General features: G+C 41.7%; 5 protein-coding genes across 5 annotated transcripts; 2 read left to right on the top strand and 3 right to left on the bottom strand.

Annotated features, from left to right (window-relative positions):
- Window positions 1–248: 248 nt before the first annotated feature.
- Window positions 249–5,108, bottom strand: E0L32_002761 (uncharacterized protein; the record flags this gene model as incomplete). The annotated part of the gene is made up of 2 exons (XM_031136986.1): window positions 249–4,622; window positions 4,689–5,108. 2 exons carry the CDS (start codon window positions 5,106–5,108, stop codon window positions 249–251), a joined length of 4,794 nt encoding a protein of 1,597 aa, XP_030999963.1.
- A 609-nt stretch (window positions 5,109–5,717) lies between these two features.
- On the top strand, window positions 5,718–7,303 carry E0L32_002760 (uncharacterized protein; the record flags this gene model as incomplete). Its single annotated transcript, XM_031136985.1, has 5 exons — window positions 5,718–5,805; window positions 5,856–5,974; window positions 6,212–6,782; window positions 6,834–6,972; window positions 7,132–7,303. 5 exons carry the CDS (start codon window positions 5,718–5,720, stop codon window positions 7,301–7,303), a joined length of 1,089 nt encoding a protein of 362 aa, XP_030999962.1.
- A 470-nt stretch (window positions 7,304–7,773) lies between these two features.
- On the top strand, window positions 7,774–9,393 carry E0L32_002759 (uncharacterized protein; the record flags this gene model as incomplete). Its single annotated transcript, XM_031136983.1, has 1 exon — window positions 7,774–9,393. The coding sequence occupies one exon, from the start codon at window positions 7,774–7,776 to the stop codon at window positions 9,391–9,393; it is 1,620 nt and encodes a 539-aa protein (XP_030999961.1).
- A 386-nt stretch (window positions 9,394–9,779) lies between these two features.
- Window positions 9,780–10,877, bottom strand: E0L32_002758 (uncharacterized protein; the record flags this gene model as incomplete). Its single annotated transcript, XM_031136982.1, has 2 exons — window positions 9,780–10,453; window positions 10,547–10,877. The coding sequence occupies 2 exons, from the start codon at window positions 10,875–10,877 to the stop codon at window positions 9,780–9,782; spliced, it is 1,005 nt and encodes a 334-aa protein (XP_030999960.1).
- Window positions 10,878–12,288: 1,411 nt separating this feature from the next.
- E0L32_002757 (uncharacterized protein) lies at window positions 12,289–13,840 on the bottom strand (the record flags this gene model as incomplete). The annotated part of the gene is made up of 3 exons (XM_031136981.1): window positions 12,289–13,516; window positions 13,568–13,680; window positions 13,736–13,840. The coding sequence occupies 3 exons, from the start codon at window positions 13,838–13,840 to the stop codon at window positions 12,289–12,291; spliced, it is 1,446 nt and encodes a 481-aa protein (XP_030999959.1).
- Between the last annotated feature and the right edge of the window lie 13,753 nt (window positions 13,841–27,593).

Genomic DNA, 27,593 nt, shown 5'->3' with positions numbered 1-27,593 from the left:
AGTTGCACTGCCTGCAGGAATGGGTATTTGTGACAGCCCTGTGCTAATTACTCCGGCATTTTAAGAGTCAAGATGCGCATCATTCATTGATCTCGGCATGTAGGACTAAGTCCTGGACTGCGTTAGCTGATACATAGTACGCAACTACTCACTGCTTCACGTTGACGATGGGCTTAGGCATATTGACGACTATCTAACACTTTTTGTTTCACTTTCTGCTCTATCGCCCAAGACTACACATGTTCGCGCTAGGTAACAGTCCGCACTGACTTGCATCGGAGAGCCGAGGGGGTCGTCCTTGTCGGCAGGCTGTGCCCTGGAGCTGGAGACAAACCGCAGCTTTTGCTTCGTGGGTTGAAAGATGTGCCGCTCTCTGTCACCTCGAGTCCACGCTTGATAACTGCCAGCTCAGACTGCTTGACGTACATAATTTCGCCAGCCTTGCCTATGTCTAGGACGAAGCAGTTCACAAGGCTCAGCCAGTCGTTCGGAACAAAGAAATGGCGCACCGGAGGCTCCGAGGGGTCAGTGATGTCCATCGAACAGATCCAGAAAGATGCATCGAGGTACACCAAGCGGTCGCCGTAGACGCCGACGATAACTTCCATGCTGAGTGTGAGCGATTTCAGGGAGCAGACGGGACTCGCAGTTGTAGGGCCGGATGGGCTGAAGTCCTTGTGATCCCATACATGGATATTGGAAGACCGGAATGTAGTAGCTTTGTTGTCCGTTGCTTGAGCTCTTGTTTGCGTCGCAAAGTATCTTGAGTCGTTCAGTGATATCACCTCTTCAAACAGAGGCCATGGGCTATTGGTGATTCCCGGTAGATCGACTGTTCCAAGCAGACTCAAGAGCGACCAGTCGCGCAGTTCCACCCCTGAGTCTGTCCAGCGGATGAGACAGTCATTGTTGGCGCCGTGCGCGACCCAATGGCGCTTTCGGCCCCCTGCCAAACTAGCCAGGAGACCATCCACACCCCTTCCCCAGATAGCGTCCTGATTTTCTGTCGAGATTAGAAGCCGAGAGTGCTTTCCAGATCCAAGGACTTGAACTATCGTAGAGGCGAGCTTGACATCAATGTCGGGCTCTGCAATCTCCCATTGGGACCTGAAGTGCCTTGTTATCCTCCGGCTTGTGGCCCTGCCGACTAAATCGCCACACGTCAGTGTCCCGGTCTCGTCGTCAAAGTGTATGTCTGCGATGGCACAGTTCGGAACTTGTGTAAAGAGCTGTTGGCTCTGGGGCGCTGCCGAAATATTATAGACGTGGACTGAGCCATCTTCCTTGCCACAAAGCACAAATGATCCGCTAGCGCCTCGAGGCTTCACGCAAAGTATAGAGCTGATACCGATTGCATCGAGGGGGCAATAGTCGACTTCCTGGATCCCCGAAGAGTATGAAACAGTGTCACTGATATCTTCGTCCATGCCATCCTGGCGGAGGAGCACCGTCGGTTGCCAAACTCGGCACTGCGGCGCTCGCACGTCGATGAGGCGCTGCCCATCTTGCGTGAAAGACAGGATCTTTGCCCTGATGAAACTGCTTTGGAACGAGATGCGGTATAAGGCGCGAAGAGTCTCGAAATCGTATAGTGTGATGAAACCCATTGTATCACCGCCGGCGAGAGTGCGGCCGTCCGGGGAGGAACACAGGGTCATGGCGTTCTGAGCACGCGAAATCTCCACTACCGTACCACTGAAGGTCTCGTAGACAACGAGGTCACCATCAATGTATGTGACGGCCACCCAGGACGTGTCGGCAGCTTTGCTGAAAGCTATAGCCCCCACACTCGTAGATCCATCGGCAATCTTTGAAGGCCCATTCTCCCGAGATCCCGTCTCCTTCTCGTATACATCGTGCAGCATATCCTCCTCAATGTCCCATAAGATAAGGTCCTCCCCGCGATAGACGATGGCAAGAAGTTTCTGCTCGGGCCTCATTACAGCCATTATCGGTTGCCGGGCATGGAGTTCGAGACCCTCTTCGACAAACTCCCTCGTCCAGTCGGTCGGTTCGTCCTGCAGGCAGTCTTCCTCCAGGTTGTAATACATTAGCTGATTGCTCTTAGTTGCTATCACAAGAAGACCATCGGATGACGTGAAAGCCATGCTCATGACCAGTGACCCGACTTCAATCCTGTTCACTTCCGTCCCAGTATCTAGATCCCATATGCTGACGATCTTGGGCCCAGCGGACGCCAGAAGTCGCTTGCTGTCTCCGAATCTTAAGCACCACACGGGCCCCTTTTGTTCGAGAACCAGAACTTCTTGGAAGATGGTGTCGTCATAGAGCATGATTCTGCCCTTTGCAAAGCCTATAGCGAAGAATCCGAGACCGGCAGCCGCACTGAACGGCGATGCTCCCTTTGGGTAATGCATGGTGCTGAGGCAATCGTCCCATCCGGTCGCGGCGAGTCCCTGGACATTCAGGCCACGGCTTGGAGTGTGAAATTGCTGGTATATAATGGACGAGTGTGGGCAGAACGGCGGGATCAAATGATGAATAGAAGCAGGGGAGACTATCATCCGTCGTGAAAATTTTGGAACGAGATGCACCAGATCATTGCCCCATCTTTCAAGCATCTGTATTTCTCGATCATGACTCAGAGGTGCAATGTGTTGTGCTCGGCGACCTAGGAATTTGAGGAGGCTTCTCCCGGCATGATAGACCTTGTGAAGTTCGGAACGTGTGGCGATGTATTCTATCCAGTCCAGAATACTTGTGGAACCGAAAAACCGAGCGACAAGCTCCAAGATCTCGTCATTGGAGGACTTGGCCTGGAAGAGATGCTGAAAGACAAAGTCAGAGGCATAGGCAGAAAATGGGGTCCGTGTTGACTTTGAGTCCTTTCCGAGGAACGAACGTCGGATCTTTGCTCGACCTTTTGGCTGGTCCTTGGTGAGAGCGTTCAAGCACACAATGGCCAAACGTGTGTGGCTATAGCGTCTATCGATGGCGAATTCTGACTTTAGGTTCTTCCTCGTCAGGAATTCTTTGGCCGTTAAGTGAACTAACTGAAGTCTTTGTCGACGGTCGACATACACCAGATTGCCACAGGATGCGGTGATGGATTTTTCGATGTCGCTGATTGTATCATTGACGTCCATCTGAACAGCTGCATGCAGCTCGTCCGTGGTGAGGGGACGGAAAGAGCAGGTTGCCCAAGCCAAAATCGCCTTCGCCGGGTCCTTGCCATACTTGGCTCTCGACATGTTCTCTAGGATCTTAAGGTAGAGGTGGTCCATGTCGTGGGGGTTGCTGGCAAAGACCGTCTGGATTTCACTCGCCGTCTGCACTTGGCGCAGTTCTGCCAACATGAGGTTAGCCCATAAGAAACAACCACTAGAGTTCTCCAGAATACGGTCCGCCATTTTCTGCCTTGCCTCCAGGGTAGCGGCGGGAAGTAAATCCATGTTGGTATTCAGAAAGAGGTCGATATCCTTGTTACTGTCTTCATCTGATATTGAGAGCGATACAACCTTGGAATCCGCAATGGCTTTGTTGATGGGAGGTTCAAATGGATATCTGGAGGTGACAAAGATGCAGAGAGGCCAGAACTCTTGCGCCTTCGTCAGAAAATTAACCAGATCCGAGCTGGCCTTGCACTCGTCCATGGCGTCAATAACCCAATGCTGAGGCCGATCCAGCTTTGTCTTGAGCACGCCGGAGAGAAATATTTGGCGCCATATAGCGTGGTGATCGATCTGGTCAATGGCCGAGTCCTCTCGGTCAAAAGTTCCTGTAATGGTAGCAAGCACCTCGGGGTGAATAACTGCCATCTGGTAGGCCATACTCCTCAAGAAAGCACTTGGGTTAGACTTTGTTTCATTGCTGGATGAGAAGAAGAACCAAGAAACGTCATGGCCAAGTCCTCGGAGGTGGTTCACGACGTTACCGGCAAGAAAGGACTTCCCTGCGCCAGGCCGACCACGGAGCCACAGGAGTTCGGAAGAGTAAGCATCGCGCCACTCAACGAATGGTTGTTTCTGTAGCAGCCAGTCGCCTGCTCCCTGAAGGCGGCGTGTATCGAGCATGTGGATATCATCTTCCGGATTTTCTACCACGCGAAGAAGCTTCCTCAGGGCAATGATTCGATCTTGGCCAATCTCCTGGCTAGCTTTGGTACCCTTCCGCCGCAAACTCCCAATCAAAGTGGCTATCGTGTTCCTGACTGTCAGATAGCATGGGTCCTCCGGGGACGTGAAACGGGCGACGTTGCGGTGGTTTGCGTTCAGATAATTTCTCCTCTCATTGGGAAGGTTCATTACAGCGCAATGCTTCTCGACAATGAGACCGTTACCTATCCCGTAAAGCATCGGCTTCGTCTCAAAGAAGGAGAAGAGTTGTAGATTGCCACAGTAGCGTGGGAATTCTTCGTTGATTGCCTGGAGAACTGGAGAATGTGGCATGATGTCTTTGACAAATGGACGTGAGCCAGGGATGAGGGCCAATATGCGATCCAGACTGTTAGCGAGGTCGGCTCCTTGATGTGGTGTGGCCAAGAAGAACAATGCACATATCCGGCTGGCAACGGACTCAAACGGGGGTGTCTGCCTCCCAAGTGAGTAGGCCTTTTTAATCACCAGTCCTCCCATACTATGGCCCACAAGCACTATAGGCGTCTGTCCATTAGAAGTCAGCGAGTTACGAATACAAACATGCAGGGTCATCGTGATAAGTCAGTCTACCTTTGCGCCACTCGGAATGCTTGGCGCGTCCTGGATAGCAGAAAGGAGCGAAGTCGCGAAGTCGTTAACATTCAGAATCGACTCTCGACCCAGTCCCGAAGCATACCCGAACGTATGTATGCGAGCATCGCGAAAGGACTCATCCTTGGGCAGCCACTTCTTTGGCCAGAAGAGGGCATCGTCACGGCCACGACACCAAGTGCTCTGTGAGCCTCCGTTCAATCCATGGACAAAGACTATGTCGGAGACGGACGAGCTTCCGGGATTGTGGAGGGTGGTCAGTCCAAGTGGACCCTTGGGTTGGTCATTTTCACTTTCGGCGGTGTCTCGTCTGATGAAGGAGCGGACGGAAAAGGATCGCGATGCTGCCGGCGACTGGGCTACGGTTTCCGAAGGCTGTAAAGGCGGGGTGGAGTCCATGGGTGTTCAGGTCTTTGCCCCTTGCCCGAGGGGAAAGGGCAGGGCAGCAAGCACAAGATGAATAATTGACAACCACGCTGATGTAGAAGGTTTCAGTCCTTTGGAACTATCAATGTTATTTTCAAGGCAGCTTTGGACATGTTCTTCAATCAACCGTAGAATACACCAGAAAACTCTCCTTGGTCACCCTGGTCTTCGTGGCACGAACCAAGCGAACTCGCCTTACGGTGCACACATTTCGCAGAAAACCCACTGATTTCTTCCAAACGAAGCGCCCAAGCACTCTGCGCTCTCCGAGATCAGGCAATGAATGTCCCCAAGAACCAACAGCTTGTGCCTGCATATGCGCCCATGCATGGTCTGCTGCCATCAGCCAATGACTGGAGTCAGCTACGCGCCCAGAAAAGCCCAACGTTTGAGGCCAACGGGTATCCATTGAAATAAATCGGCTGTGCACCTACAATTTGGGTGGCAGGATGAGGGCCTCAAGTTTCAGCACTCTCTGGTGTTTCGTTTCACGAACAGGACTGGGAGAGTACATCGTTGTGTCCGAGCCATATTTCGCGACCAAGGCGTGCAGCAAACTGGTATAGACAGTCCATAATAAGGATGCCCTCCACTTCCGCCGCTATCTGGGACAAGGAGATTCCTGTGCCCGTGAGAACCATCTCATATGTAGACGATGGGATTGTCAAGAGTACTACCTAAGTCCCGCCTGTCTGTGATGTCCTCGCTGACACCATCAAGGACTGCCTGAGGGTACTAGGATTATGTCCATATCGCCATCTGGGTCATCTTACTGGGCCCGAACGGCCAAAATCGAGGCACTCGATGCCCGGGGGAGACCGGTCAATTACTTTGTCAAGGTAAGGGTCAACTGGGTGCTCCCTAGGTTCAAGTCGAACATCTTGTTAGGCTTCAGGTGTTCTTTATCTCGTCGCCCGGTTTCCAGTCTCCCCACCATCCAGATCCGTGGCTTGGGATGCTTTAGCAACGGTGACTGGGACGGTATCCCTATAATTCGAAGTGGAACCATGCTTGGGTCCCGTTTTTAAGACTACTCGCTCCATTCTGATTTCATTTTCTAATTTGATTATGCCTAGGTTCATCAAGGCGAGAAGGGCAAGCTTATGGTCTCGTCCGAATTCGAAGCCATGATCCTCCTTTTCCGAGTCATACCGGAGATGGTGGCCCGTCCAGTCGCATGTGGCAGTTATGAGTCGGAAGATGATACTCATTTCTTTGTCTGCGAATTCTGCGAGCTGAGCGATGATATTCCGGATCCCCATCCGTTCGCCTCCCTCGTTGCCGAACTTCACAAACGTGGCGTTTCCCCTAACGGCATGTTCGGTATGCCCTATGTGACCTTCGGGGGAAACGCCCCTCAGCTGTTTCCTGTCACAGAGAGCTGGGAGGAGTGTTTCACGACAGGTATCCGTGGTGTCTTTGCCGCGGAGCTAAAGAGTCAGGGTGCCGATGAGGACATAGAGATGCTAACCTCCACGATTCTGGAGAAGGTTATTCCGCGGCTGTTGCGGCCATTAGCAGAAGACGGGCGGACAATAACGCCACGCTTAGTTCACGGCGATCTTTGGGATGGCAACGCCTCGGTCGACGTCAAGACCGGCAAGCCAATGATCTTCGATGCCACTCCACTGTATGCACACAGCGAATGTAGGTCTTTCACTAGTCCAATGAACCGATTGAGTCTGTGGGTTAATGTAGTGTCTCGCATAGATGATCTCGCGCCGTGGAAGATCCAAAGACACAGGATGACACAGAAGTATATTGACGAATACATCGAGCATTTCCCCATATCAGAGCCCAAAGAAGAATTTGAAGATCGCCTTTGGCTCTATTGCCTGTAAGCTACTCAAGCAACCTTTCGCTTCTCAGCTAACGTCAATGGCTCTTGAGGCGGTTCGATATGCATGCCTCCACCCTATACCCTGGAAACTTGCGATTTCGGAACATGTGAGTGATGGTGTCCAGCATTAGTGGACAACCCCTGATCAGTCAACAGAAGCAAGGAAAACATGCGCCGCCTCATCGATTTATATGGCGAGGGATACGATATCTATCGGGCTAGAAAAAACCCAGAGGGAAACATTCTTCGTAACAAACAAGCCTCAACTGCCAACAACGCTACCCTGGCTGCTGCTGTTGATGAACCTGTGTCTGCAAGCTTAGGGTAGCTTGGTATTGTGTCAGCCTGGGGAGCTCCAAATCTTTGCCAGTTGAGCCAGTGCTTGGGACGTAGAGTGATAGTTTAATATCAAGGAACTCGCGTATATTTGTCTATGAGTGTACCATCTTATTGTTGACTTGAGAAGCCAAATGCCTCGCTGCTGGCCTCATACAATGCAGAGCAAGTGAATCACCAACCCCGAGATCACCGCTTACCTTACTTACGCGCTCGTCAAGCCATCAAAAACCCCAGTCAGTGAACGAGACACGATCCCTAGCCGCCCGGATCTTCTCCCAATATCCACAAGGAGAACAAAAGTGGATTTTGCACTCATTCTGGAAACATGAAACCAACACAGTACTTTGGTTGCATTCAAGAACAAATTTAAAAAGGGCAGCCTGCAGAACTTTGCCCCCACCCAGCTCCATCTCATGTCCTCTCCTACAATATTTTCCAACAACGTCGAGTGCTGTCAAAATGACCCAGGGCAAGGACTCAACTTCCGGCACAGAGGTCCAGGAAGAGGTCACTGGAGGGGTAGAGGTGTCTAATGCCTCAAGTGAAGAGACAGCTCGCTATACAATCTTCTCGGTGCATTACCGCTGGTATCTCACCATTCTGCTGGGTTACCTCTGTCTCGCCTCCTCACTCACCGCCAACATTTACTTCCCCTTGATCAACCTCCTCGCTGAGCAATACAATGCTACGACACAGGAGATCAACATCACTATCACCGTCTACGTCGTCATTCAGGGCGTCGCACCATCAATATTCTCTCCCCTCTCGGATACCCTCGGTCGCCGCCCCGTCTATCTCTTGAGTTTCGCCCTCTACACGGCCGCCTCTATCGGTCTCGTCTTCAACACAACCAGTTATGCTGGCCTTCTCGTCCTGCGCGCCATACAGAGCGCCGGCGGGTCTGCGACGTTGTCGCTGGCATACGCTGTCGTCGCCGACTACACAGTCCACGCCGAACGCGGCAAGTTCTTGGGTCCGATGATGGCGGCGACGAACCTGGGCCCCAATATTGGGCCGGTCATAGGTGGAGGTGCCATCCTCGCCACGGGTGAGCCCCGGTGGGCCTTTGTAGCCCTTGTCATCTTCGGGGGTACTTCGTTGGCTCTGATAGGGCTAAGTATGAGGGAGACAAACAGAACCGTTGTGGGGAACGGATGTATTGCACCAGACGGTTTATGGAGGGCGTGGATGGACATGCTTTCAGCACGGGCACTTAAGGCTAAGTCGGGCAGCAATGGTGCCGATCGAAAGGTCAATACGGAAGACAAGCATCAGCCCGGTGCCACTGAGGAATTGAGGACCGAACACTCCCCGTCTCCGGAAGGCCCTCAAACCTGCGTCCCAGCGGGACGTGGGAAGCTGTCTTTCCCAAATCCCTTTCTCTCCCTCCGTCTTCTACTATACAAAGATGCTTTCACGGTGCTCTACCTCGCCGCATCACCTTACGGGGCTTGGTACACCATCACCGCTTCCATCCCGCTCATTTACAGCCAGGAGTACCACTTCAACGATCTCATTGTTGGCTGCTGCTATCTTGCCGGTGGTGCTGGGATCCTTACCGGGGGTTTTGTTGCCGGCAAGCTCATGGATTGGAACTACAAACACACGGCTAAGAAAGCGGGAATTCCAGTGGACCGCGTCCGTGGCACCGACATAGCCACTTTCCCAATCGAGGCAGCACGCTCGAGGGCTTCATACAGCCTCTTGGTCATCAGCGCAGCTGGCTTCGTCGGCTACGGCTGGACCGTCCAGAAGCACGTGCACCCAGCCGCATCCCTCGTCCTCCAGTACTTTTTGGGCATGCTTTGCACTATAGTCCACCAAGTCTATAGCGCCTTGTTGGTCGACATCTTCCCCAACGAGCCGGGCAAGGCCGGAGCCGCGAACAACGTTTGTCGATGCGCCGTCGCGGCGGCTCTGGTCGCTATATCAGAGCCAGTGGTGCGTGCTATTGGGAGGGGTTGGTTCTTTTCGATAATAGGGCTATGGCATGGAGTGGGATCGCTTGTCGCGGTATGGATATTGAGGAGGTGGGCGCCTAGCTGGAGAGCTACCAGGACAGCATCAGCCAAGTCATAAAAACTAGGCGAATTGTGGCCTATGGCTGGCCGATGACAGATAGATCAGGCTATCTGGACTAGTATAGCCTTAACATAGTAATCAACCAGAGCCTGCTTAGCGTTGTGTGACTAATTCTAGAGTTTAAGAATTCGCTGCTAGCTGTATATGAGGAGTTTGTTGGCTCGGGCTTGTTTTGAGGGCCCGAGAACAGATCAAGAGGACAATACAGAATCAGGAGAGTGGATAAGAGATGCAGAGGAATACATGTTGCGAAAATGCAAATAGATGTTAACGTTAGCCGTTCAAGTTTAACTATTCATACAGTGTACGTTATATAGTACACTTTTCATAACTTAAATACTACCAACTGTGTCGAAAACTCCGATGTCGATCCAAACTTTCGATTACCAACCCGTATGACCTCCGTCAATAATCAGGTTGTTGCCCGTCATGAAACTGCTCGCCCGACTCAACAGGAACAGCGCTGCCCCCTTGAACTCGCTCGTCTCGGCCAATCGACCCATCATGTTCTCCGACTCCCACTTCTCCCTCAGACCCGGCACTTCCTCAAAATTCTTGAGCACCATGGGCGTCAGGATGTGCCCTGGGCTCAAGCAGTTGACCCTTATGCCTCCAGTCCCATCCTTCCTGATGGGGCTCCATTCCATGGCCAAGTTCCGCGCAAGTTGGATGACGGCAGCCTTGGACGAGTTGTAGACGGGCGAGATGAGGCCTTTGTTCGCGACGATCCCGGACATGCTGGCGATCATGCAGATGCTGCCACGGCACTTATAACGGAACATTTGGCGCGCGGCCGAGGTGGCCGTCATGAGCACGCCCGTGTAGTTGATGGCGAGCATGCGCTCGACGTCCTCGACCTCGTACTCGAGGGCTGGCGTGATCTGCTGCACTCCTGCAGCGGCGATGACGCCGTCCAACCGCTCATTCTCTTCGGCGATTCCTTTGATCAAGCCGTCAAGATGCTTGGTGTCTTGGACATCCATCTGGTGATAATGCAGGGAGCCACCCCACTCCTTGACGACGCGGCTCTCGGCCTGGTACCATTCCTCCTCTGGCTCTGGCGCACGGTCAAGGCAATAGACTACGGATTTCTTTCTGTTAGGTTTCACGCCATGGTGAGAGACACTACCCTTTGTACCATCTCACTTACCTTTCCCGCCCGCCTCAACCAACGCTTCTGCTAATGCTAGTCCTAGGCCCCGAGCGCCACCGGTAACGATGAAGACGTTGCCGGCGACATCAAAATCAGCGAAGCGCTTGGCACCGACATTCTCGTGCTTGGGGAGCTTGAGTTCGTTCGCTGGGTTCTCCCTGGGTTCCGGGTTGGTCGGCTTGGCAAGCCGGGTTGCTGGCTGGCTGTGAAATGGCCGTATGTAATTGTTGTTAACGACTGCTGCTGGTGAGGCGCCTCGCAGGTGTGTAGAAAGAGGCTGTCGTATCCTGCTGAATGTTGCTGCGACGAACCTTGTGCTTATCGGCATGTTGTTGAGCAATGCTTTTCGATCCTTTTGCTTTCCTTATAACGATTTGGTGGGTTCAGTGTCTAGGCCTTCCTTATTCGTCGATAGTCCTCGCCGCTTTCATGAGAACTGGAAATGGTGGTTGGATGTGACGGTATACACTTATGTATTTATATAGACATATACATGTCTGTGCGTGTCCGGCGTAACAGGATCTTGGAAGCCTATCGATGACTTTATTTTGAAGTCATACAACTCACACCGAACCTGGAGGTCCACTCCCTGTGGCTCTCTAATGGCATTTTGCGTTCTCCATGTTTGAGATGGAGATCCACTCGACATCTTCTGTGGAGATCCTTCCAGAAGGTGGATCTACGTCATGACGGCATAAGCTCACGGATCAAAAGGTCCGAAACAAGTTATCTTCAAACAATCCTGCAAAGCTCGCCTAGCGAAGCCACATACATCCGCCTCGCAATGCTCTTGCGTGGGTACTCGAGAAAAGAAGGATTGGTTACACGTAAAGATGGGATGACGTGGCCGTACCACAATGATATGTGTGGCTCAGTCTTGCTTTTCTACTTGGTACACTTCCCGGAGCTGACTACCACAACCCACTTAAATGATGTTGAAACTCTTGTCAATCCCTAGAAAGGGGGCTGGGCTACAGAGCTATTCCGGTCCGCGCTACTCTCAGAGTGGCGTCAAGCGCGATCTATCAATCGCAAGAAGCGGGTGCTTTGGGACAATCAGCAAGGCGTGCAAAAGCCTTGCATTGACGCCGTCAGCTGCGTGCCCCATCCGGAGCCAAGCTCCTGAAAGACATCAAGGGTTCGACAAATAGGCCCCAGTTGTCAGATCGACACTAAACCTTCAGGTGCCTTCAAAACCTGTTCCCACACTCTTGGCAAGCTGAAATACGCAAAGATCGACAACGACCCTCCCGGATGCTCCCTCTTACACCCAACTAAAGCAACACCTACCCAACTGCCCGGACTCGAATGTCCAGCAGCCTTTCTCGATGGCACGTCGACATGGACTGCCTCAGATCCACTACCCGGCGATCCGGTTGGTTCCATGCCATAGTTGACTGAATTGCTAGAAATGCACGTGGTCACGGAGTTTTCGCTCCTGTGAAGCAGCGACCAATGAAGACCACGGTGGATCTCTCCTTTATTATCTACCCATGCTGAATCATGATTGTTGACAGTTTAAGAATGTCTATGTTGTGAAAACCGCAAAACCGCCTCTATTGCTTAACACCTGTAAAATGCAGAGTAAACCAAGAGGTTGACAATCTATCCCAGAAAGAGAAAGAGAGAGAGAGAGAGAGAGAGAGAGAGAGAGAGAGAGAGAGAGAGAGAGAGAGAGAGAGAGAGAGAGAGAGAGAGAGAAACAAGAGAGAAAAAGAACAGCCCACAGACGTCTACACCTATTTCAAAGAAAAGAGCGCGGCCATGATGTTGTCGGTATGCTCGCGGATGGCGTCGTGATACACCCCCCTTGGAGTTATCACCTTGATATTGCCGATGTTATCCGCCACCTCGCGGGAAATCTCGTAGTCGACAAACATGTCAAACTCGTATATGGCGGCGCGCACGGGCACCGTGTTGGCCTTCAGCTGTCGCTGGTTGTAAAGCGGTCCCCAGTCGCTCTTCTTGGCAAGCTCCTCAGCCACTTGTCCTAGACCCCTGAGGCGGCAGTAATCGTTGAACAAGAACGGGTGGACCATCTCGCCCGAGAAGTATAAAGGGCTGTCCAAGTTTTGTCCGTTGGCAGCTTGCTTGACAAAGCCGGGCTCCAACCAGCGGTACTCGAGTTGCCGGCGTCCAATCCTATCAGCGGCCCAATTCGAAACGATCCCTCGCCCGTCACAATAGATCGCCTCGTGCAGGACTGCATACAACGGCCGGGTATCGTACTTGATCCAGTTCTCGATCTCCTCGCCAGTCGCGCGTGAGAGACCGTTCGGCGACTGAATCTCCCGGTGGATTCGATGGAGCATATCATGAAGTTTCGATGGGCCGTCCTTTGAGCCAAGGACACGGCCAAGGCCCATTAGACGCCCAACTGTCAGCCTGCCCCCATTCGGCAGACGAACACATCCTCCACGGGTGGAGCAGATCTCGCTGATCAAACATCTCAGCACCAGCTCGTCCCGGGGATATGCTTCGAAATATCGAAGGTTGTACCCCCTAACTTTGTTGTAGGTGGCTTGATACACTTCGTCTGGGGACTTTCCAATCGGTGCCATTCCTCCAGTCAAGTAGACTTTCTTAAGGCTCTCGGGGTAGAAGGAAAGATAGGTCAGTGCAATCCATCCGCCGAAGGACTGACCCCAGAGCGTCCATTTGTCCACATCGAAGCACTGCCGAATGGCCTCGAGATCCTGGACAATAAGGTCCTGGCGAAAGAGCTCGAGGTATTTAGCCTTCATGTTGGAGGGAACACGTTTCAAACCCGCCATGCCCTCACTGGTGCCTGTTCCGCGATAGTTCAAGAAGAGGACCCGGTAGCGTGCGTTCAACGCGTTCTGGGTGAATCTACCCATACGGTCCGCCTCGTTCTCAGACCCCGGACCCCCCACCAGGTAGACCAGGATGGGGGCGCGTTCCTCCTTGGAGCGTATCTCGCCTGTCAATACAAGCTTCCCTCGTTGGCTATTTGTATAGTCCAGAGGCACTTTGAACCTCAGCGTCCGCTTATTGTACCAGGTTGATATTTCTTCAACGTCGGACGGATGCATCTCCGCCGGCGGAATCGGAGAATTGGCGTTCATTTTCGTTGTCGGGTTGTCAGGTTTGATTTGAGAAGGGAGTAGACCCTGGATGTCTCAGTATGATACTGAGTGTTGTTCTTGATACAATTTGATCACTCACAAGTAAGTCTTGAGTCTTTTTCCAGGAGTTCAAGGCCAACTCGATTGCTGAAGTGGTGATCTCATTCCACGGAGCCAGAGCCTCCTGCAACCGCTTTATATACATTTTCAACAGAGTGTATTCACTCATGGTCATGACGACTTGGGTTCGAACGAGTATCGCCAACAAAAAGGAGTTGTGTCAGAAGGTCGATCATGAATCTCTAGCATCAAAGAGGTCGTACGTTGACGTTTTCTGGGACAGGCCTAGAAGAAAGAAAGAGTGCCGAGAACAAGGCTTTTGTGAAAGTCCACAATATAACATCGTTTCCGGACATCCGCCCTGAGCCGAACAACAAAGGTCATGTCACCTCCTCGGCTTTCACCGCCACCGTCGATGGCCTTTTGCCTCGGTGAGCAACTGTACTTCACAAACGTTGTACAGCATTCGTTCAACCGCCATCCAGATGAGCGGGCGAATGAGCACAGTATGTGAAGCAGGGTCACGAGTGAGACTGGAATGACTCGAGGCTAGACTTGTGCGTAGGAGTCAGAAACTTCTGTGCTAGTCTCAGCGCCCTACAGAGCCAATGCGTTGGTCCGAACATATCGGTCTGTATGCTGGCGACATGTCAGATAGAAGCGGCTGGGCCAGGACCAACCATGTTCGGGAGATTCTGTGCGGAATGCACACCGTACCATGGACACGCGCCGACATGACTCGCGGGAACGCCTCATCGCTGTCAACCCACCGCTACGGGATATTCCTGGTCAATGCAGGGACATACACGCACGTGGATTCAGGGGCTATAAACTGTCTTGGCACAATGGTATTGTTCTGCGGGTGGCTTTCGAGTATGGCGCTAACCAAGCCATCAACCATCATCTCTATACTCCGAACTGACCAGGGATGTCACTGGTACAGTCCCATACCTACTTGGTCCCCACCCAGTAGTTATTCAGGGTTCAGGAGTTCGTCTACTACTGTTTGATAAGAGGGCTGCACAATCCCCCGCTGGAAGGAGACAGGCCGAAGTGGTAGGACACAGATGGTGCGTGCAAATGATGCCGTTCAACAGTTGCACGCAGACGACCCCACGGGCCACGAGCACACAGTTCCAAGGTCTGGGGTGGTTTCTACTCTTGGGGCCGCCACTGAGAGAAGCAGTCCCTGGTGACGTGTCGATTGTACAGGCATGGTTCACTATCTATCGTGTGAGGTGCTGGCCGAGTGGCATTGCAGTTGGGTTAGAGGCGAGGGATCCTTTCGCGATCCCATCGTAAAGAAATAAGCATGCAGTCCATATCCTGATTTACGATTACGAATGCTGCCAAGGAGGGGGTGGTGCTGATTGTGCAGTCTCGAACAGTGTACTGAGCGGCATGTTTTCAGTTAGGGTGCTGTTGCTGACACAATCCCGCAACACCCGCCTTCTCCTACCGCTCAACCTCTCGGGTTGTGGATTACCGGGCCATGTGACTGCTCCACGATGATCGACAGATTGTACTGTTCTACGGTACAGATATGCGGGGACCGCCGCCAGTGGATGTTCTCCAGTCCCAGATTGACCAGTCACAGGCCTGGCGCAACAGGATCGCGACAGGGTGGCAGGGCCAAGTATCTTGAGGCACTCTGATTAAAAAGACTTGGAGCCCTGCACTACCGCTTGTGAAGCCTCATGGGGAACCAGAAGAGTTGTGTCGGCATGTGACAAGGGCGGCCACACGCAGCAATGCCGGGTTAGCCATGGGGAGAGGGGACACCAGTCGCACTGGATGGGTCCTTTCACACGGGTTCGATTCGGTGCGCATCTCAATCCCGCATGCTGATTGTGCCACGATGGCGGTCAGCTGGCTCATGGCGAGATCCACATGCAAGCCACTGGACAGGAAGAAGAAAGCATCAGTGCTCTGAATCATGCACTGCTTGCTCCCCGATGCATTGAGGCTCTTCCCGACCGGCGGGATGTGAGACAAGACCCTGCTTTGCAAAGGGACCATGACGCCACAATTCTAGGAATGGTGTTCGAGATCCCATCGAGGTCGTGATAGCAATAAGCGGTGAGCAAGATCAGGAAGATGAGCCCGCTTCTGCCACTCACTTATTAGACACGCAAGACCATGGGAAGATCGTACACGGAAGTGATAATCTCCCCATTCAGCATCCTGATTGCTCTTGCCTCACGCGGCAAGACAAAATACATAGTTCATGGTGCTGTTTCCCATGACATTACCGTGTATGGGATGCTGGAGGACGCCCGCGCACTCATGCCCTCGTAACGATGGAAGGAAAGCCGATATCCGGGGAATAACGCTGACATCCAGCGCAAGGATCAATTTTAAGCACCGAATCAACCCGAAAAGACCTGGAGGATGACGGGATGTGGCCGGCGCTGGCCAAAACAAATGGCGACCCGGCGCTGGGAGGCCGCAACGGACACAGAACCGGGGATAAGTGGGTCGGTCCATGTAGGAACGGCCTGTTCGTCGGTCTTGCGGGTCCGATTTAGCTGGATCTGAAGATTGACTCACCGATCCGCTATGGTTTTCGTGCATCGCGCATGCCTTGCAGTCTTTGATACTCGTCGTGCTTTTCTTCATCCAGGGATAGAGGCCAGCTAAACTGGACCAGGGTACCAGCTATCAGAGGCCAAAAGAAGGGGACAATACGGGTCTGAGGCAGTAACGAATGCACTTCTGGGAGGCATAATCCTATTATCTCTCCCCCGTCCGAAAACATATAGGCATGTTTGCTAGTATGTCGAATGAACATCGATGTATACAACGGTAGCCACCTAGACATGAATACCTTATGTACAAAGAATATTACATCTATCCTCGGGACTACTTGATCCTCATGATAGAGACAATACAGACCTATGAGACCTCCCTCAAGGGTTCCCGCGGTCTGGGGGAAATATGGGTACCTGCTCGACCAGCCCTGGAAAAGACTGTGTAGAAGCCCAGCTACATCCTTTTAACGAACCTGCGCCATACAGTCAAGTCGCAGCTCCTGGGCCGAGATGAAGATGCGTTTTGGGCTTTTACTGCTTGAGGACAGGGCGACCCTAACATCTTATTGGATGACAGGAAGGCTAAGCAGTCAAGCTACTGTTCAGGTAACTTGTGGACGAGGTTGCATTTGAACTGCTGTCTGCAGCCTCAAACAGACCAGACCAGAACCAGTGTTTGATAACGAGGAAGGTGCGACAAAGCTGCCGTTGGATTCAGGACAACCACGGAAGGAGCATCGGTGGTCCAACTTCCCTCGGGTTCATCACGTACTGTGGCGCAATGCCATGCAGGCTTGGCCATCCATCTTGGGTTCGGCTCGGCGCCCAGCTGGGTCATCGCTGACCACCCACATGCGTACCAGCATGCAAGCAACCCGCTCGGATCACAGAAATCTGCCACTTGCGCCAGCAGGCATTCACCCGAGGTCGGCGATATGATCATGATCATCTATGCCAGAGAGCAAGTACTGTCGTTCGCAGTTGTCCATCATTTGTGGATGCCAGAAGAAGCCCATTTTGAGGTCAACGTCAACGCTGGCAAGACGCGTCTCATTGTGGAAGCGACGACCGTCGTTCATGTAGTTATGCAAATGCGGGGTTGAGGGTTTTCGATATTCCCGTGGTCGCTTGTACAGGCGAGACTCCACCAGACGTCCCCGGTAGCGGTTGAGAGCGTAAAAACGGTGCACAGACGGGCACAGCAACAAAACGGCTTAAGATGTATGTATTATAGACTAAGCTAAGAGGTAGGCATCTTAGTCTATTCTAGTTAAATAGTTATATTATACTATCCTTATAGGATGCACTTTCCTACTCTATATATAGCTATATTCTTTAGTTAGAGATCTTATTAGTCTCTTAATTAAGTTAGTATAATAATAATAATAATAATAATAATAATAATAATAATATCTTTAGAATTAATAATAGTATTAATATTAATTCTTTATAGATATAACTCTAAAAAAATAAAAATGAAGAAGAAAAAAAAATAATATCTATATAAAGAAAAGAGAAGACTAAGTAGAGTAAATAAGAATATATTATAATAAATATTTTAATAATATTAAATCTAGTTATAAGATTATAATAATATAATTTAATATTTTTAATTAAGAATATCTATAAGATTATAGTATTTAGCTATAATAAATATAATAATAATATAGTAGTAATAGTTAGCCTATAGTTAAATAGTTTAGATAATCTATAAGATATAGATAAGTAGGATTAATATCTTAGTTAAGATAATAATAATATAGTATAATTCTTTAAGAGTTATAATAAAGTATTAGTAAATTATTATAGAAAATCTAAGATTATCTTAAATAATTATATAGATAATATCTTAAATAATAAAGATAATATTTTAAATATTATCTTAAATAATAAAGATAATAGATTCTTCTTCTTTATTAATATTAGAGATTTCTTTTATTATAGGCTAAGATAAAGATATATAGAGATATTATTAAATTAGTTATAAAGAAAATCTATTAAATAGATAGAGTTAATTATTATAATTATAAAGGATGTTATATCTAAAGTTAAGTAGGCTAAATAGAAATATATAATATCTCTCTTTTATATAGTTCTAGATATTTCTATTAATATTATTAAATATAAGATATCTTAAGATAATTATATCTATTATATAAAGAGAGTTCTATTATATATATTAGATAATATAGATAGACTAGCTATATTATTAGTTAGTAACTTAATAATAGATATTCTTTAGATTTATCTTATTAACTAAAAATTATTTCTATTTTAATATTATATTTTAAGAGATTAGATAGATAATAATATCTTTAATAAACTTAATCTTAATATTAATTAGATTTTAATATTAGATTAAGATTATATTAATAAAGTAGATTAGAATTTAAACTTAATAATCTACTACTCTTATAATTATTTCTTCTTCTTTTACTTTATATAATTTAGAATATTTTTAGTAGTATTATCTTTCTATTACTTTCTATAGAAAGTTTAAAATCTAATAGGCTAGATTATTAATATTAACTACTTATAATTAATAGATATTAGCTATCTTAATTATTAGGATCTCTTAGTTAGAGTTATATATAGGCTAGTTATCTATAGTATCCTAAATATTTACTATAGTTATAGAAAATTATAGATAATTCTTTATAAATAAAGTAAGATATATAAAGTAAGGGTTTAATAATAAGAAGAGAAACTATAAGTAATAGTAATATAGTTTTTTAAAAGAAAATAAGAGAAGAGAAGATTTTTAGATAATATATTACTTAAAAATAAGAAAAAAGATAGTAAGTTCTAGATTTAGATAGTTATTATAAAAAATAATTTTAAAGATATTAATTAATATAATCTTAAATTAAGAAAGTCTTATTTAAAAATAAAAGTAGTAAAATTTAAAATTAAATTCTTAATATCTTCTTATTATAAGTATAAAAAGACCTTCTTAATATAGAGAGTTAGAGATTAATAATAATATAGTAATAAGTTATTAATATAGATCTTATATTAAACTTACTATAAGATTAGATTAGTAATTCTTATTAATACTAATAAGATAATATTAATAATCTTCTAGAATCTAATCTATTATAAAAAGAACTTCTATATATATATATTATTATATACTAAAAGCTAGATTTCCTAATATATATATCTTACTTATAAATCTTTTAATTCTAATACTTTTTTTTAAATCTAATTACTAACTTTATAAGAGTTCTATTATAGTTCTAGTATTATCTTTATTTTCTAGTCTATCTAATACTTATATATAATTTTATAAATCTTATATCTATAGTTTATTATTATCTTAATCTATCTATTTACTATAATATTAAATAGTCTTTAATTATTAATACCTATTTTAAATAGTTTTAAAGCTATTAATTTAATAATATATTTTAGTAGTAGTTTATATTTTATTAGCTATTTAAATATAATCTTAATAGAAGTCAGTCTATTTATATAGTATAGATATTAATTTAAATTCTAGATAATATAGATAAGCTTATCTAGCTATATTTCTAGATATATATATCTCTAAGAGTATATCTATTATTTAAGTTATTTAATAACTATATATACTATCTACTTAATAAGACTATATAACTAGAGGCTATATACTAGTCTATAAGTAAGTAATATTCTATTTATATTAAAGAATATCTTTAGTTCTTTCTTCTAGAAGTAACTAATATTATTATAGTATACTTATTCTAAAAATCTAAAAATAGTAGTTAGCTCTTACTATATCTCTTTAACTATCTATTAATTTATTTCTTAAGTTATATATAAGAAGATAAATCTAGAGAAGTAATTAATAATAATATAGATATATATTAATTTATTATATCCTTATAATAATATTAGTTTTAAATAGTCTACTTTAATTAAGTTCTATAATATTAGTACTACTACTAAGATTAGAGATATTCTAAAAGGTAGTCTTAAGATAATTACTTAATATATATTATAAGTTTTAATATATATCTAAATATCTATATATTATCTAGATTATTAGAACTTTTCCTATAAGATATAGGTTAATATTATATTTATAAAGTATCTATATAGGTTATAGGCCTATATTAATATTAATAGTATCTCTTTAAGTAATAAGTAAGTAGCTTAATTCTTATATTACTTCTAGTACTATAGATATATATTCTAAAGGTAGTACTTAATAACTTTCTACTTAATAGCTTTCTTTTATTAAGAGATAAGTTCTTTATATTATTTTAGTAGATATAGAATGACTTTATAGTATTAATTAATCTAAATAAGTCAGTCTAATTAGTTATTTATACTCTATTCTAGACAGTCTATAATAATAATAGACTATAATCTCTAGATAACTAAACTAATTAGTATTAAATAAGCTAAGTTTATAGATATAACTTTATATAAGTTATCTACTATAGAGGCTACTTTAAAATACTTAATTATAGTAGCTATATATCTAGTAATTTATAATAATCTATCTATAATTTAAATAATCTTTAAGATAATAGAATAATAGACTATTTAGATCTTAAATTATATTAATATATCTAGCTAGTAAGTAATATATTCTATTAGTTCTCCCTTTATTATAAATATAAAGAGTAGGTTCTAATAATTAGTATATATTAATATTAGATAAGATAATCTCTATAATATAATATAATATTCTCTTAAGATATATATAATATCTAGTACTTCTTATTCTTCTATTATATATTAGATCTTAGTATCTAATAATTAAAAAGACAGAAATATAATAACTTATATAGATTTAATTAATTTATTAGTTATTATTATTCTTAATAATAGGTCTATAAGCTAGAAAACCATATTCTTTAATACCTATAGTAAGATATTAATTACTAGATAGTACTAAATAGTAGGATTTAGATTATATATTATATTCTCTTAGATATAGAAGTAGAAAAGAATAAAGGCTTTCTATTAGATAGATTCTTATAATTATAGCTTAGATATCTATTATTATTAAACTGACTTCTCTCTCTTAGAAGTTTGCTTTTTAATTAGTGTTTAATATATCTTCTTTAAAGTGATTATTAGATCTATCTATCTTAAAATAAATTACTTTAAATATAGAACTAGATATAAGAATTTCTTAAGATTAGCTACTTTCTATAGATAGTTCTTTAATATAACCTATCTTATAAATCTCTATTAATATTTTAATAATAAATAAATCTAGTCTCTATTAAGCTTAAATCCTAAAGAGTTAATAGAAGTTATAAATAAAATAATCTTCTTAAATAATAGACTAATTAAAATAAATATAAGTTAAGAGAAATAATAATAATATAAGAAATTAAATAGATCCTTAAAAGTTTTATTAGATCTTTAGTAATTATTAATAAAGATATTAAAGAATATCTTTTATTCTAGATAATAGCTAATAAGACTAGATAGTTCTAAACTATCTATTCTAACTAGTAATAGCTACTTATTAAATCTTATATCTTTTAATATATAATAAGTATATAAAGATCTAATTACATCTTAAGATATTTTAAGATTAATATATTATTAATTTAAGATAATAAAGATAATAATAGGTTAGTCTATCTTCTTTATTTAGATTCTCTAATATCTATATATAGTATTAGCTTAAAATAATACTTAATATATTCTCTATATAATTATAATAAATATTATATCCTAATTATATATTAGTTATTAAGATTTAATTATCTTTCTATTAATAGATTAGTAGTCTATAATAACTTTAAGCTTCTTATTTAATTTCTCTAGAAAATAAATATATACTACCTATACTTTAATCTATAGTTTAATTTAATTAGCTACTTCTATTTATAAAAAGATATATATAATAAATACTTATTTATATTAGAAATATCTTAGCTATCTTAATTAGTATAATATAATATCTAGATATAACTAAACTATATACTTAATTAAATTAGTAATCTAGATATCTATAAACTATAGTATAAAGTAGTTCTTTTAGATATATACTAGTTATTTAGCTATCTTTCTTTAATATTAAATAACTATCTTATCTCTAATAATAAGTTTACTATTTAGAATCTATTAATATATTATCTTATAGAATGCCTTTAATAGAGCTTATTATTATAGTTATTAAATAATATTCTATAGAATTAATATATCTTATAATATAAGATAAGACTATTCTATAAGATAAGCTAATAAGAGAGTTACTAAACTATATACTAATCTAATTATAATAATATTATTTTTAGTTCTCTTAGAAGTTAATACTTCTAATATTAATATAGAGTCATTCTTTCTATTAAGACTAGAATTAGTCTTATCTTTATTATTATAAATAGATAAATAATATATAGTCTTATAAATAGGATATAGAATAATTATACTATCTTTTAGGATAATTAAAACTAATCTATAACTATCTATAAAGATATTTAATAATAGTACTTAGACTAATAGTAGTTTAGTTTATCTCTTTTAATTAGCTCTATCTATAGCTAGTACTAAGAGATAACTAATAATCTATAAGTCTATTTTAAATAGGCTATAGCCTATAGAAATCTAAGCTATTAATTAGTAAACTATATTTATATATAAAGTATAGCTAACTATTAACTTTATTAAGTATAAGATTAAAGCTATTAATAATTTAAAAGGATATTATATAATTATATTATTAAAATAAATATATTTATATATATTATAGTATATTAAAGCTTTATCTAAGCTTTCTAACTAGGCTCTTTACTACTTAGAGACTAGTATTAAAGGTTTTTTAAAAGAGATGTCTTTAGGCTAGTAAGCTTAATATAATCTATTAACTTACTCTTAACTATTAATTATCTTAACTAGTTATTACCTATAAGGATATTTAAAGTATATATAAATAGAAAAGAAATATTATTCTTATTTTTATCTAGGATATTTATAGATAGTTTATTATTATTATTAATAATAACTAGATATTATTTAATTAAGATAATTCTATAAGTCTTAATAGGATATATCTATATAGTTATTGTCATAGAATCAACCGCTGTTACCGCGGGACACTGCCCTAAGGGCGGTCAGCACGATAAGATAGGCAGAAACGCATGGACCATACAATCACCACAGGGCGAGTGATCGTGAGTAATCCAGTCACCACAGATCACGGTGATCCATTATGATCCATTGTCTATATATATAGACATATGTCTACCCTTAGATACCTACCCTAGATAGCTCTCCAGTATTTAAAGTATCTCATTTAATAAAGCACCTTTAAGTAAAGCTATCTTAGCTATGATTAAGTCAACTACTATTACTCAGCAGCGCCTATTACCGACTGCTTATATAAACCTATACACCTCTAGTCCTATAAAGTAGTCTTACCTCTTAGGATTAAGGATCATTATATATTAAATACTCTTATTCAGTTAGTAGACTACATCCTAAGTAATACTTATAGAAACTATATTAGGATCTTAATCTGCTAATAACACACCCTTATTTATAATAGAATAAGCTGGTGCTGAAATTTAATAACTCTCTGCTCTAGTATAGGCCTTGTAGGCAGGAGGCACCTAGAGTATGAAGTATGAAGTTCTACTAATATATAGAGGAAGTAAGAAAGATCTCTAAGGATTCCTTACTTAGTGTAGAGGATATCTTATGAAGTATAAACCTAACTTCCTATACCTAGACGATTAGGTACTCTTTATAGCAACTTAGCTTAAAGGAGAAGCCCTCGCCTAGTTCAAACCTATATAGAGGAACTACTTAGAACATCTAAAGAACAATAGAGACCTTAAGGCTTAAGCTATCTTTACAGGAGGCTTTACTATGTTTAAGAAAGCCATCAAGGCAGCTTTTAGAGATCTAGATAAGGAATAAACAGTAGAATGATAGCTAATAGCGCTCTAATAGACAGGATCTACATCTAGCTACACTATCAGATTTAGATAGGTTTTGAGTTCCCTTAAATAGGAAGACGAACCTCTAATGGTTGTGTTTTACACCAGGCTAAAGGCAGAAGTTAAAGACAAACTCACTAAAATAGACTGACCTAAGGAGTTCATATAGTATGTCATAATTATAGTCTAGATTGACAACCAACTTTATGAGCAATAGATAGAATATAGAGGACAATAATAGTAGATGCATCACCTAAGGATCTCTAACTAAGGAAGAAAAATAGTATGAGTAAAAGGCACTATAGCCTAGGGATCTATATAGTATATAGAACCTATAGAACTTGATACTATGAAATAGAATGATAATAAGACCTATTATAACTACAATAAGAAGGGACATTTTGCCTATAACTACTGATAGAAAAAGTAAGGGAAAGTATCTAAGCCTATATAACAAGTAAATATAGCTTAGAAGACTGATTATAATAATAAGCACTAGACGATATATTATAACAACACTTACCTAGTATATATCTAAGGTAAGGAAGCCTTAGGATAGTTCTTAAAAGCTATAAGATAACTAAGGGTTGTTACTGTAGGAAAAAGGGGGTTACCTAGGAAGGAACTACTTAGGCTAAAGGAATAGAATGATACCCTACTAGGAATAAACAGGATTAGATCTAGGGACGACTTAGATAAAGGACCTGAATTTATATAGGATAGAGACATATACTTAGTAGCTATAGAAGATAATAGTAAATAGATATAGGCATGGCTTAAAGAAAAAGAAGACTAGGAGGAAAATCTATTTACTCCTCTATCAGAAAGTAATGATAAGAAATATAGATAAATAATAACTACTTAATAACAACTAGCCCTAAGTAGAGAATAAATGGTCATCATACTCCTAGGAATAACTCCTTACCAAGCAGTAGCAGGAGGAAGAAGAGAGGTTGTATGAGATTAGGAGGATCTATAACTATATTATAAGGATGAATGACATAACTAGATTTTATAGTCTATATATATGTTTAATAAATGCTTAAAATATCTAGTAAAGAAACTAAAGCACTAATTTATGCCTAGGCAGTAGAAAGAATTCTTATTATATATATATTTAGAAGAAGATCTAGAGTATTAGGAGATTCTCTACTAAGATATAGTAAAGAGGTATACTGTCCTATAAATAAGACTTAACTACCTAGTTGACTATATACTTAGATAGAGAGCAATAATTAATTATATTATAGTAGTATATAAAATTCACTAACTTAGGAAACTAGAGTTATAGCATTAATAGTAGGAATTATAAGAAGAAGCTAGGAAAGAGTAAGTGTATCTCTAATATAGCCAGATATAGCAGTGGATGTAGAGGGCAAGAGAAAGCACCCCTAACATCCTAACGCTTACTTAGGGTAAGACATTCACCCTAGAGGAATAAGTAAAAACAAGACGACTAGTGTATGTAGAGTATATAAAGCAACCCTATGAAAAAGCCGCCAGCCAGTCTGTGCTAAAAAATAATAAGTACTGTTATTAGGGAGCTAAATAAATAGTAAAAAGGTAAAGGACCTAAGAGCGACCTTTAACCTATTGCTATTTATGGTGAAAATATAGCTTAGAGGATATAAGACTACTATACTAATAGACAGTAGAGCTCAGGAAAACTTTATATCATTATAGATGATGAATAAACTTAATATACTATAGGCTTATAAGAGAGACCCTTATGAATTATATATAGTAGAAGAGAAACCAGTCTAGTATGATGGAGGAATTATCAACTAAGAGACATTATAAATCTCTATTATAGTTAACTCTAAGGAAATACTGATCACTTTAGATATCATCAATATAGTAGGATATAATGTAATATTAGGACTACTATAGCTATAGAAGTATAACCCTACTATTAATTAGTTTACTAGCTAGCTAATCTAGATAATAAGGTCCAATCAGAAACAATTAAAGAAGAACTCAACCTCTATAGCTCCTTAGAAACAGGGTGTATATAAGTTATACACCTATAGAGTATTATTATACCTAAAGAAGGACATATCTAAAGGGATTATAACGATACTAGAAGAGTACTGCCAGTATAATAAACTATTCTAGAAGGAATTAGAAATAGAACTACCACTATACTTATACTATGACCATAAGATACCTCTTAAACTAGGGATACAGCTAAAATTTTAAAAAATCTACAGACTAAATGAACTATAGCTAAGTAAGTTAAAGAAGTACCTTAAGAAGAACCTTAAGAAGGGATATATTTAACTATTATAATCACCAGTAGGATATCCTATCCTTTAGATACCTAAGAAGAATAGTAAATAGAGAATGTATATTGACTATCAACAACTTAATAATATTATAATTAAGAATAGGTATCTATTACTATTAATCACTAAACTCTATAACAGATTATATAGTGTCAACTGGTTTACTGTACTAGACCTACTAGGTGCCTACAACCTCATATATATTAAGAAGGGAGATAAGTAGAAAACAGCCTTTTATACCTATCTAGAATACTATAAGTATCTTATAATACCCTTCAGCCTCATAAATATACCTGCCTTATTTTAAAATATAATTAATAATATATTATGAAAGTACCTAGACAACTTTATTATTGTCTATCTTAATAATATCCTAATCTACTCTAAAACCCTAGAGTAGTATCAGAAGTACGTCTATTAGATACTGTAAGCCCTATAGGACATAAACCTATTGGTCAACCTAGATAAGAGTCAGTTCTATATCTAGGAGGTAGTTTACCTCAGACACTTAATTAAATCAGGATAAGTCTAAATAGACCCGGTAAAACTAGAGGTAGTCGAGGACTGGCCTGTACCTATAAATATCAAGGAAGTGCAATCCTTCCTAGAATTCACTAACTACTATTAAAGATACTTAAAAGGTTATAGAGAAATAATAATCCCTCTAACCAACCTAATGAAAAAGAATACTAAGTTTAAATAGATACTAGAGTGCTAAGCAGTATTTAACTAAGTCAAAAGAAACATACTTAAGGAACCAGTCATATAAATGGCCGACCCTAATTAACTATACAAGCTAGAAATAGATGTATCTAACTATACCTTTAGAGGATAACTTAGACAGTATGATAATAATAGAAAACTCTATCTAGTAGTATATTTCTTAAAGAAACTATATAGACTAGAACTCAACTACTAAATCTATAATAAGAAACTTATAGTGATTATTAAGTGTTTTAAAGAATGAAGACTATACCTAAGTAGCATACAACACCTAATTATAGTGTTTACTAACTATAAGAATCTGATGTACTTTACTATATTAAAAGAACTTAATAAGAGATAAATATAATAGGCTGAATTTCTTTTAGAATTTAACTTTAAAATCATATACTATAAAGGATCTAAAAATAGTAGAGTAGACACATTTAGCTAAAGGCTAGACTATAAATAAGAAATACCTATAGAAA

This window comes from Thyridium curvatum, assembly GCF_004353045.1.
Source record: "Thyridium curvatum strain D216 chromosome Unknown NODE_11_length_606192_cov_83.229133, whole genome shotgun sequence".
NCBI classification, from domain to species: Eukaryota; Fungi; Ascomycota; class Sordariomycetes; order Thyridiales; family Thyridiaceae; genus Thyridium; species Thyridium curvatum.
Note: the sequence above shows the minus strand (reverse complement) of the source record. Positions and strands in the feature narration are given on the sequence as shown.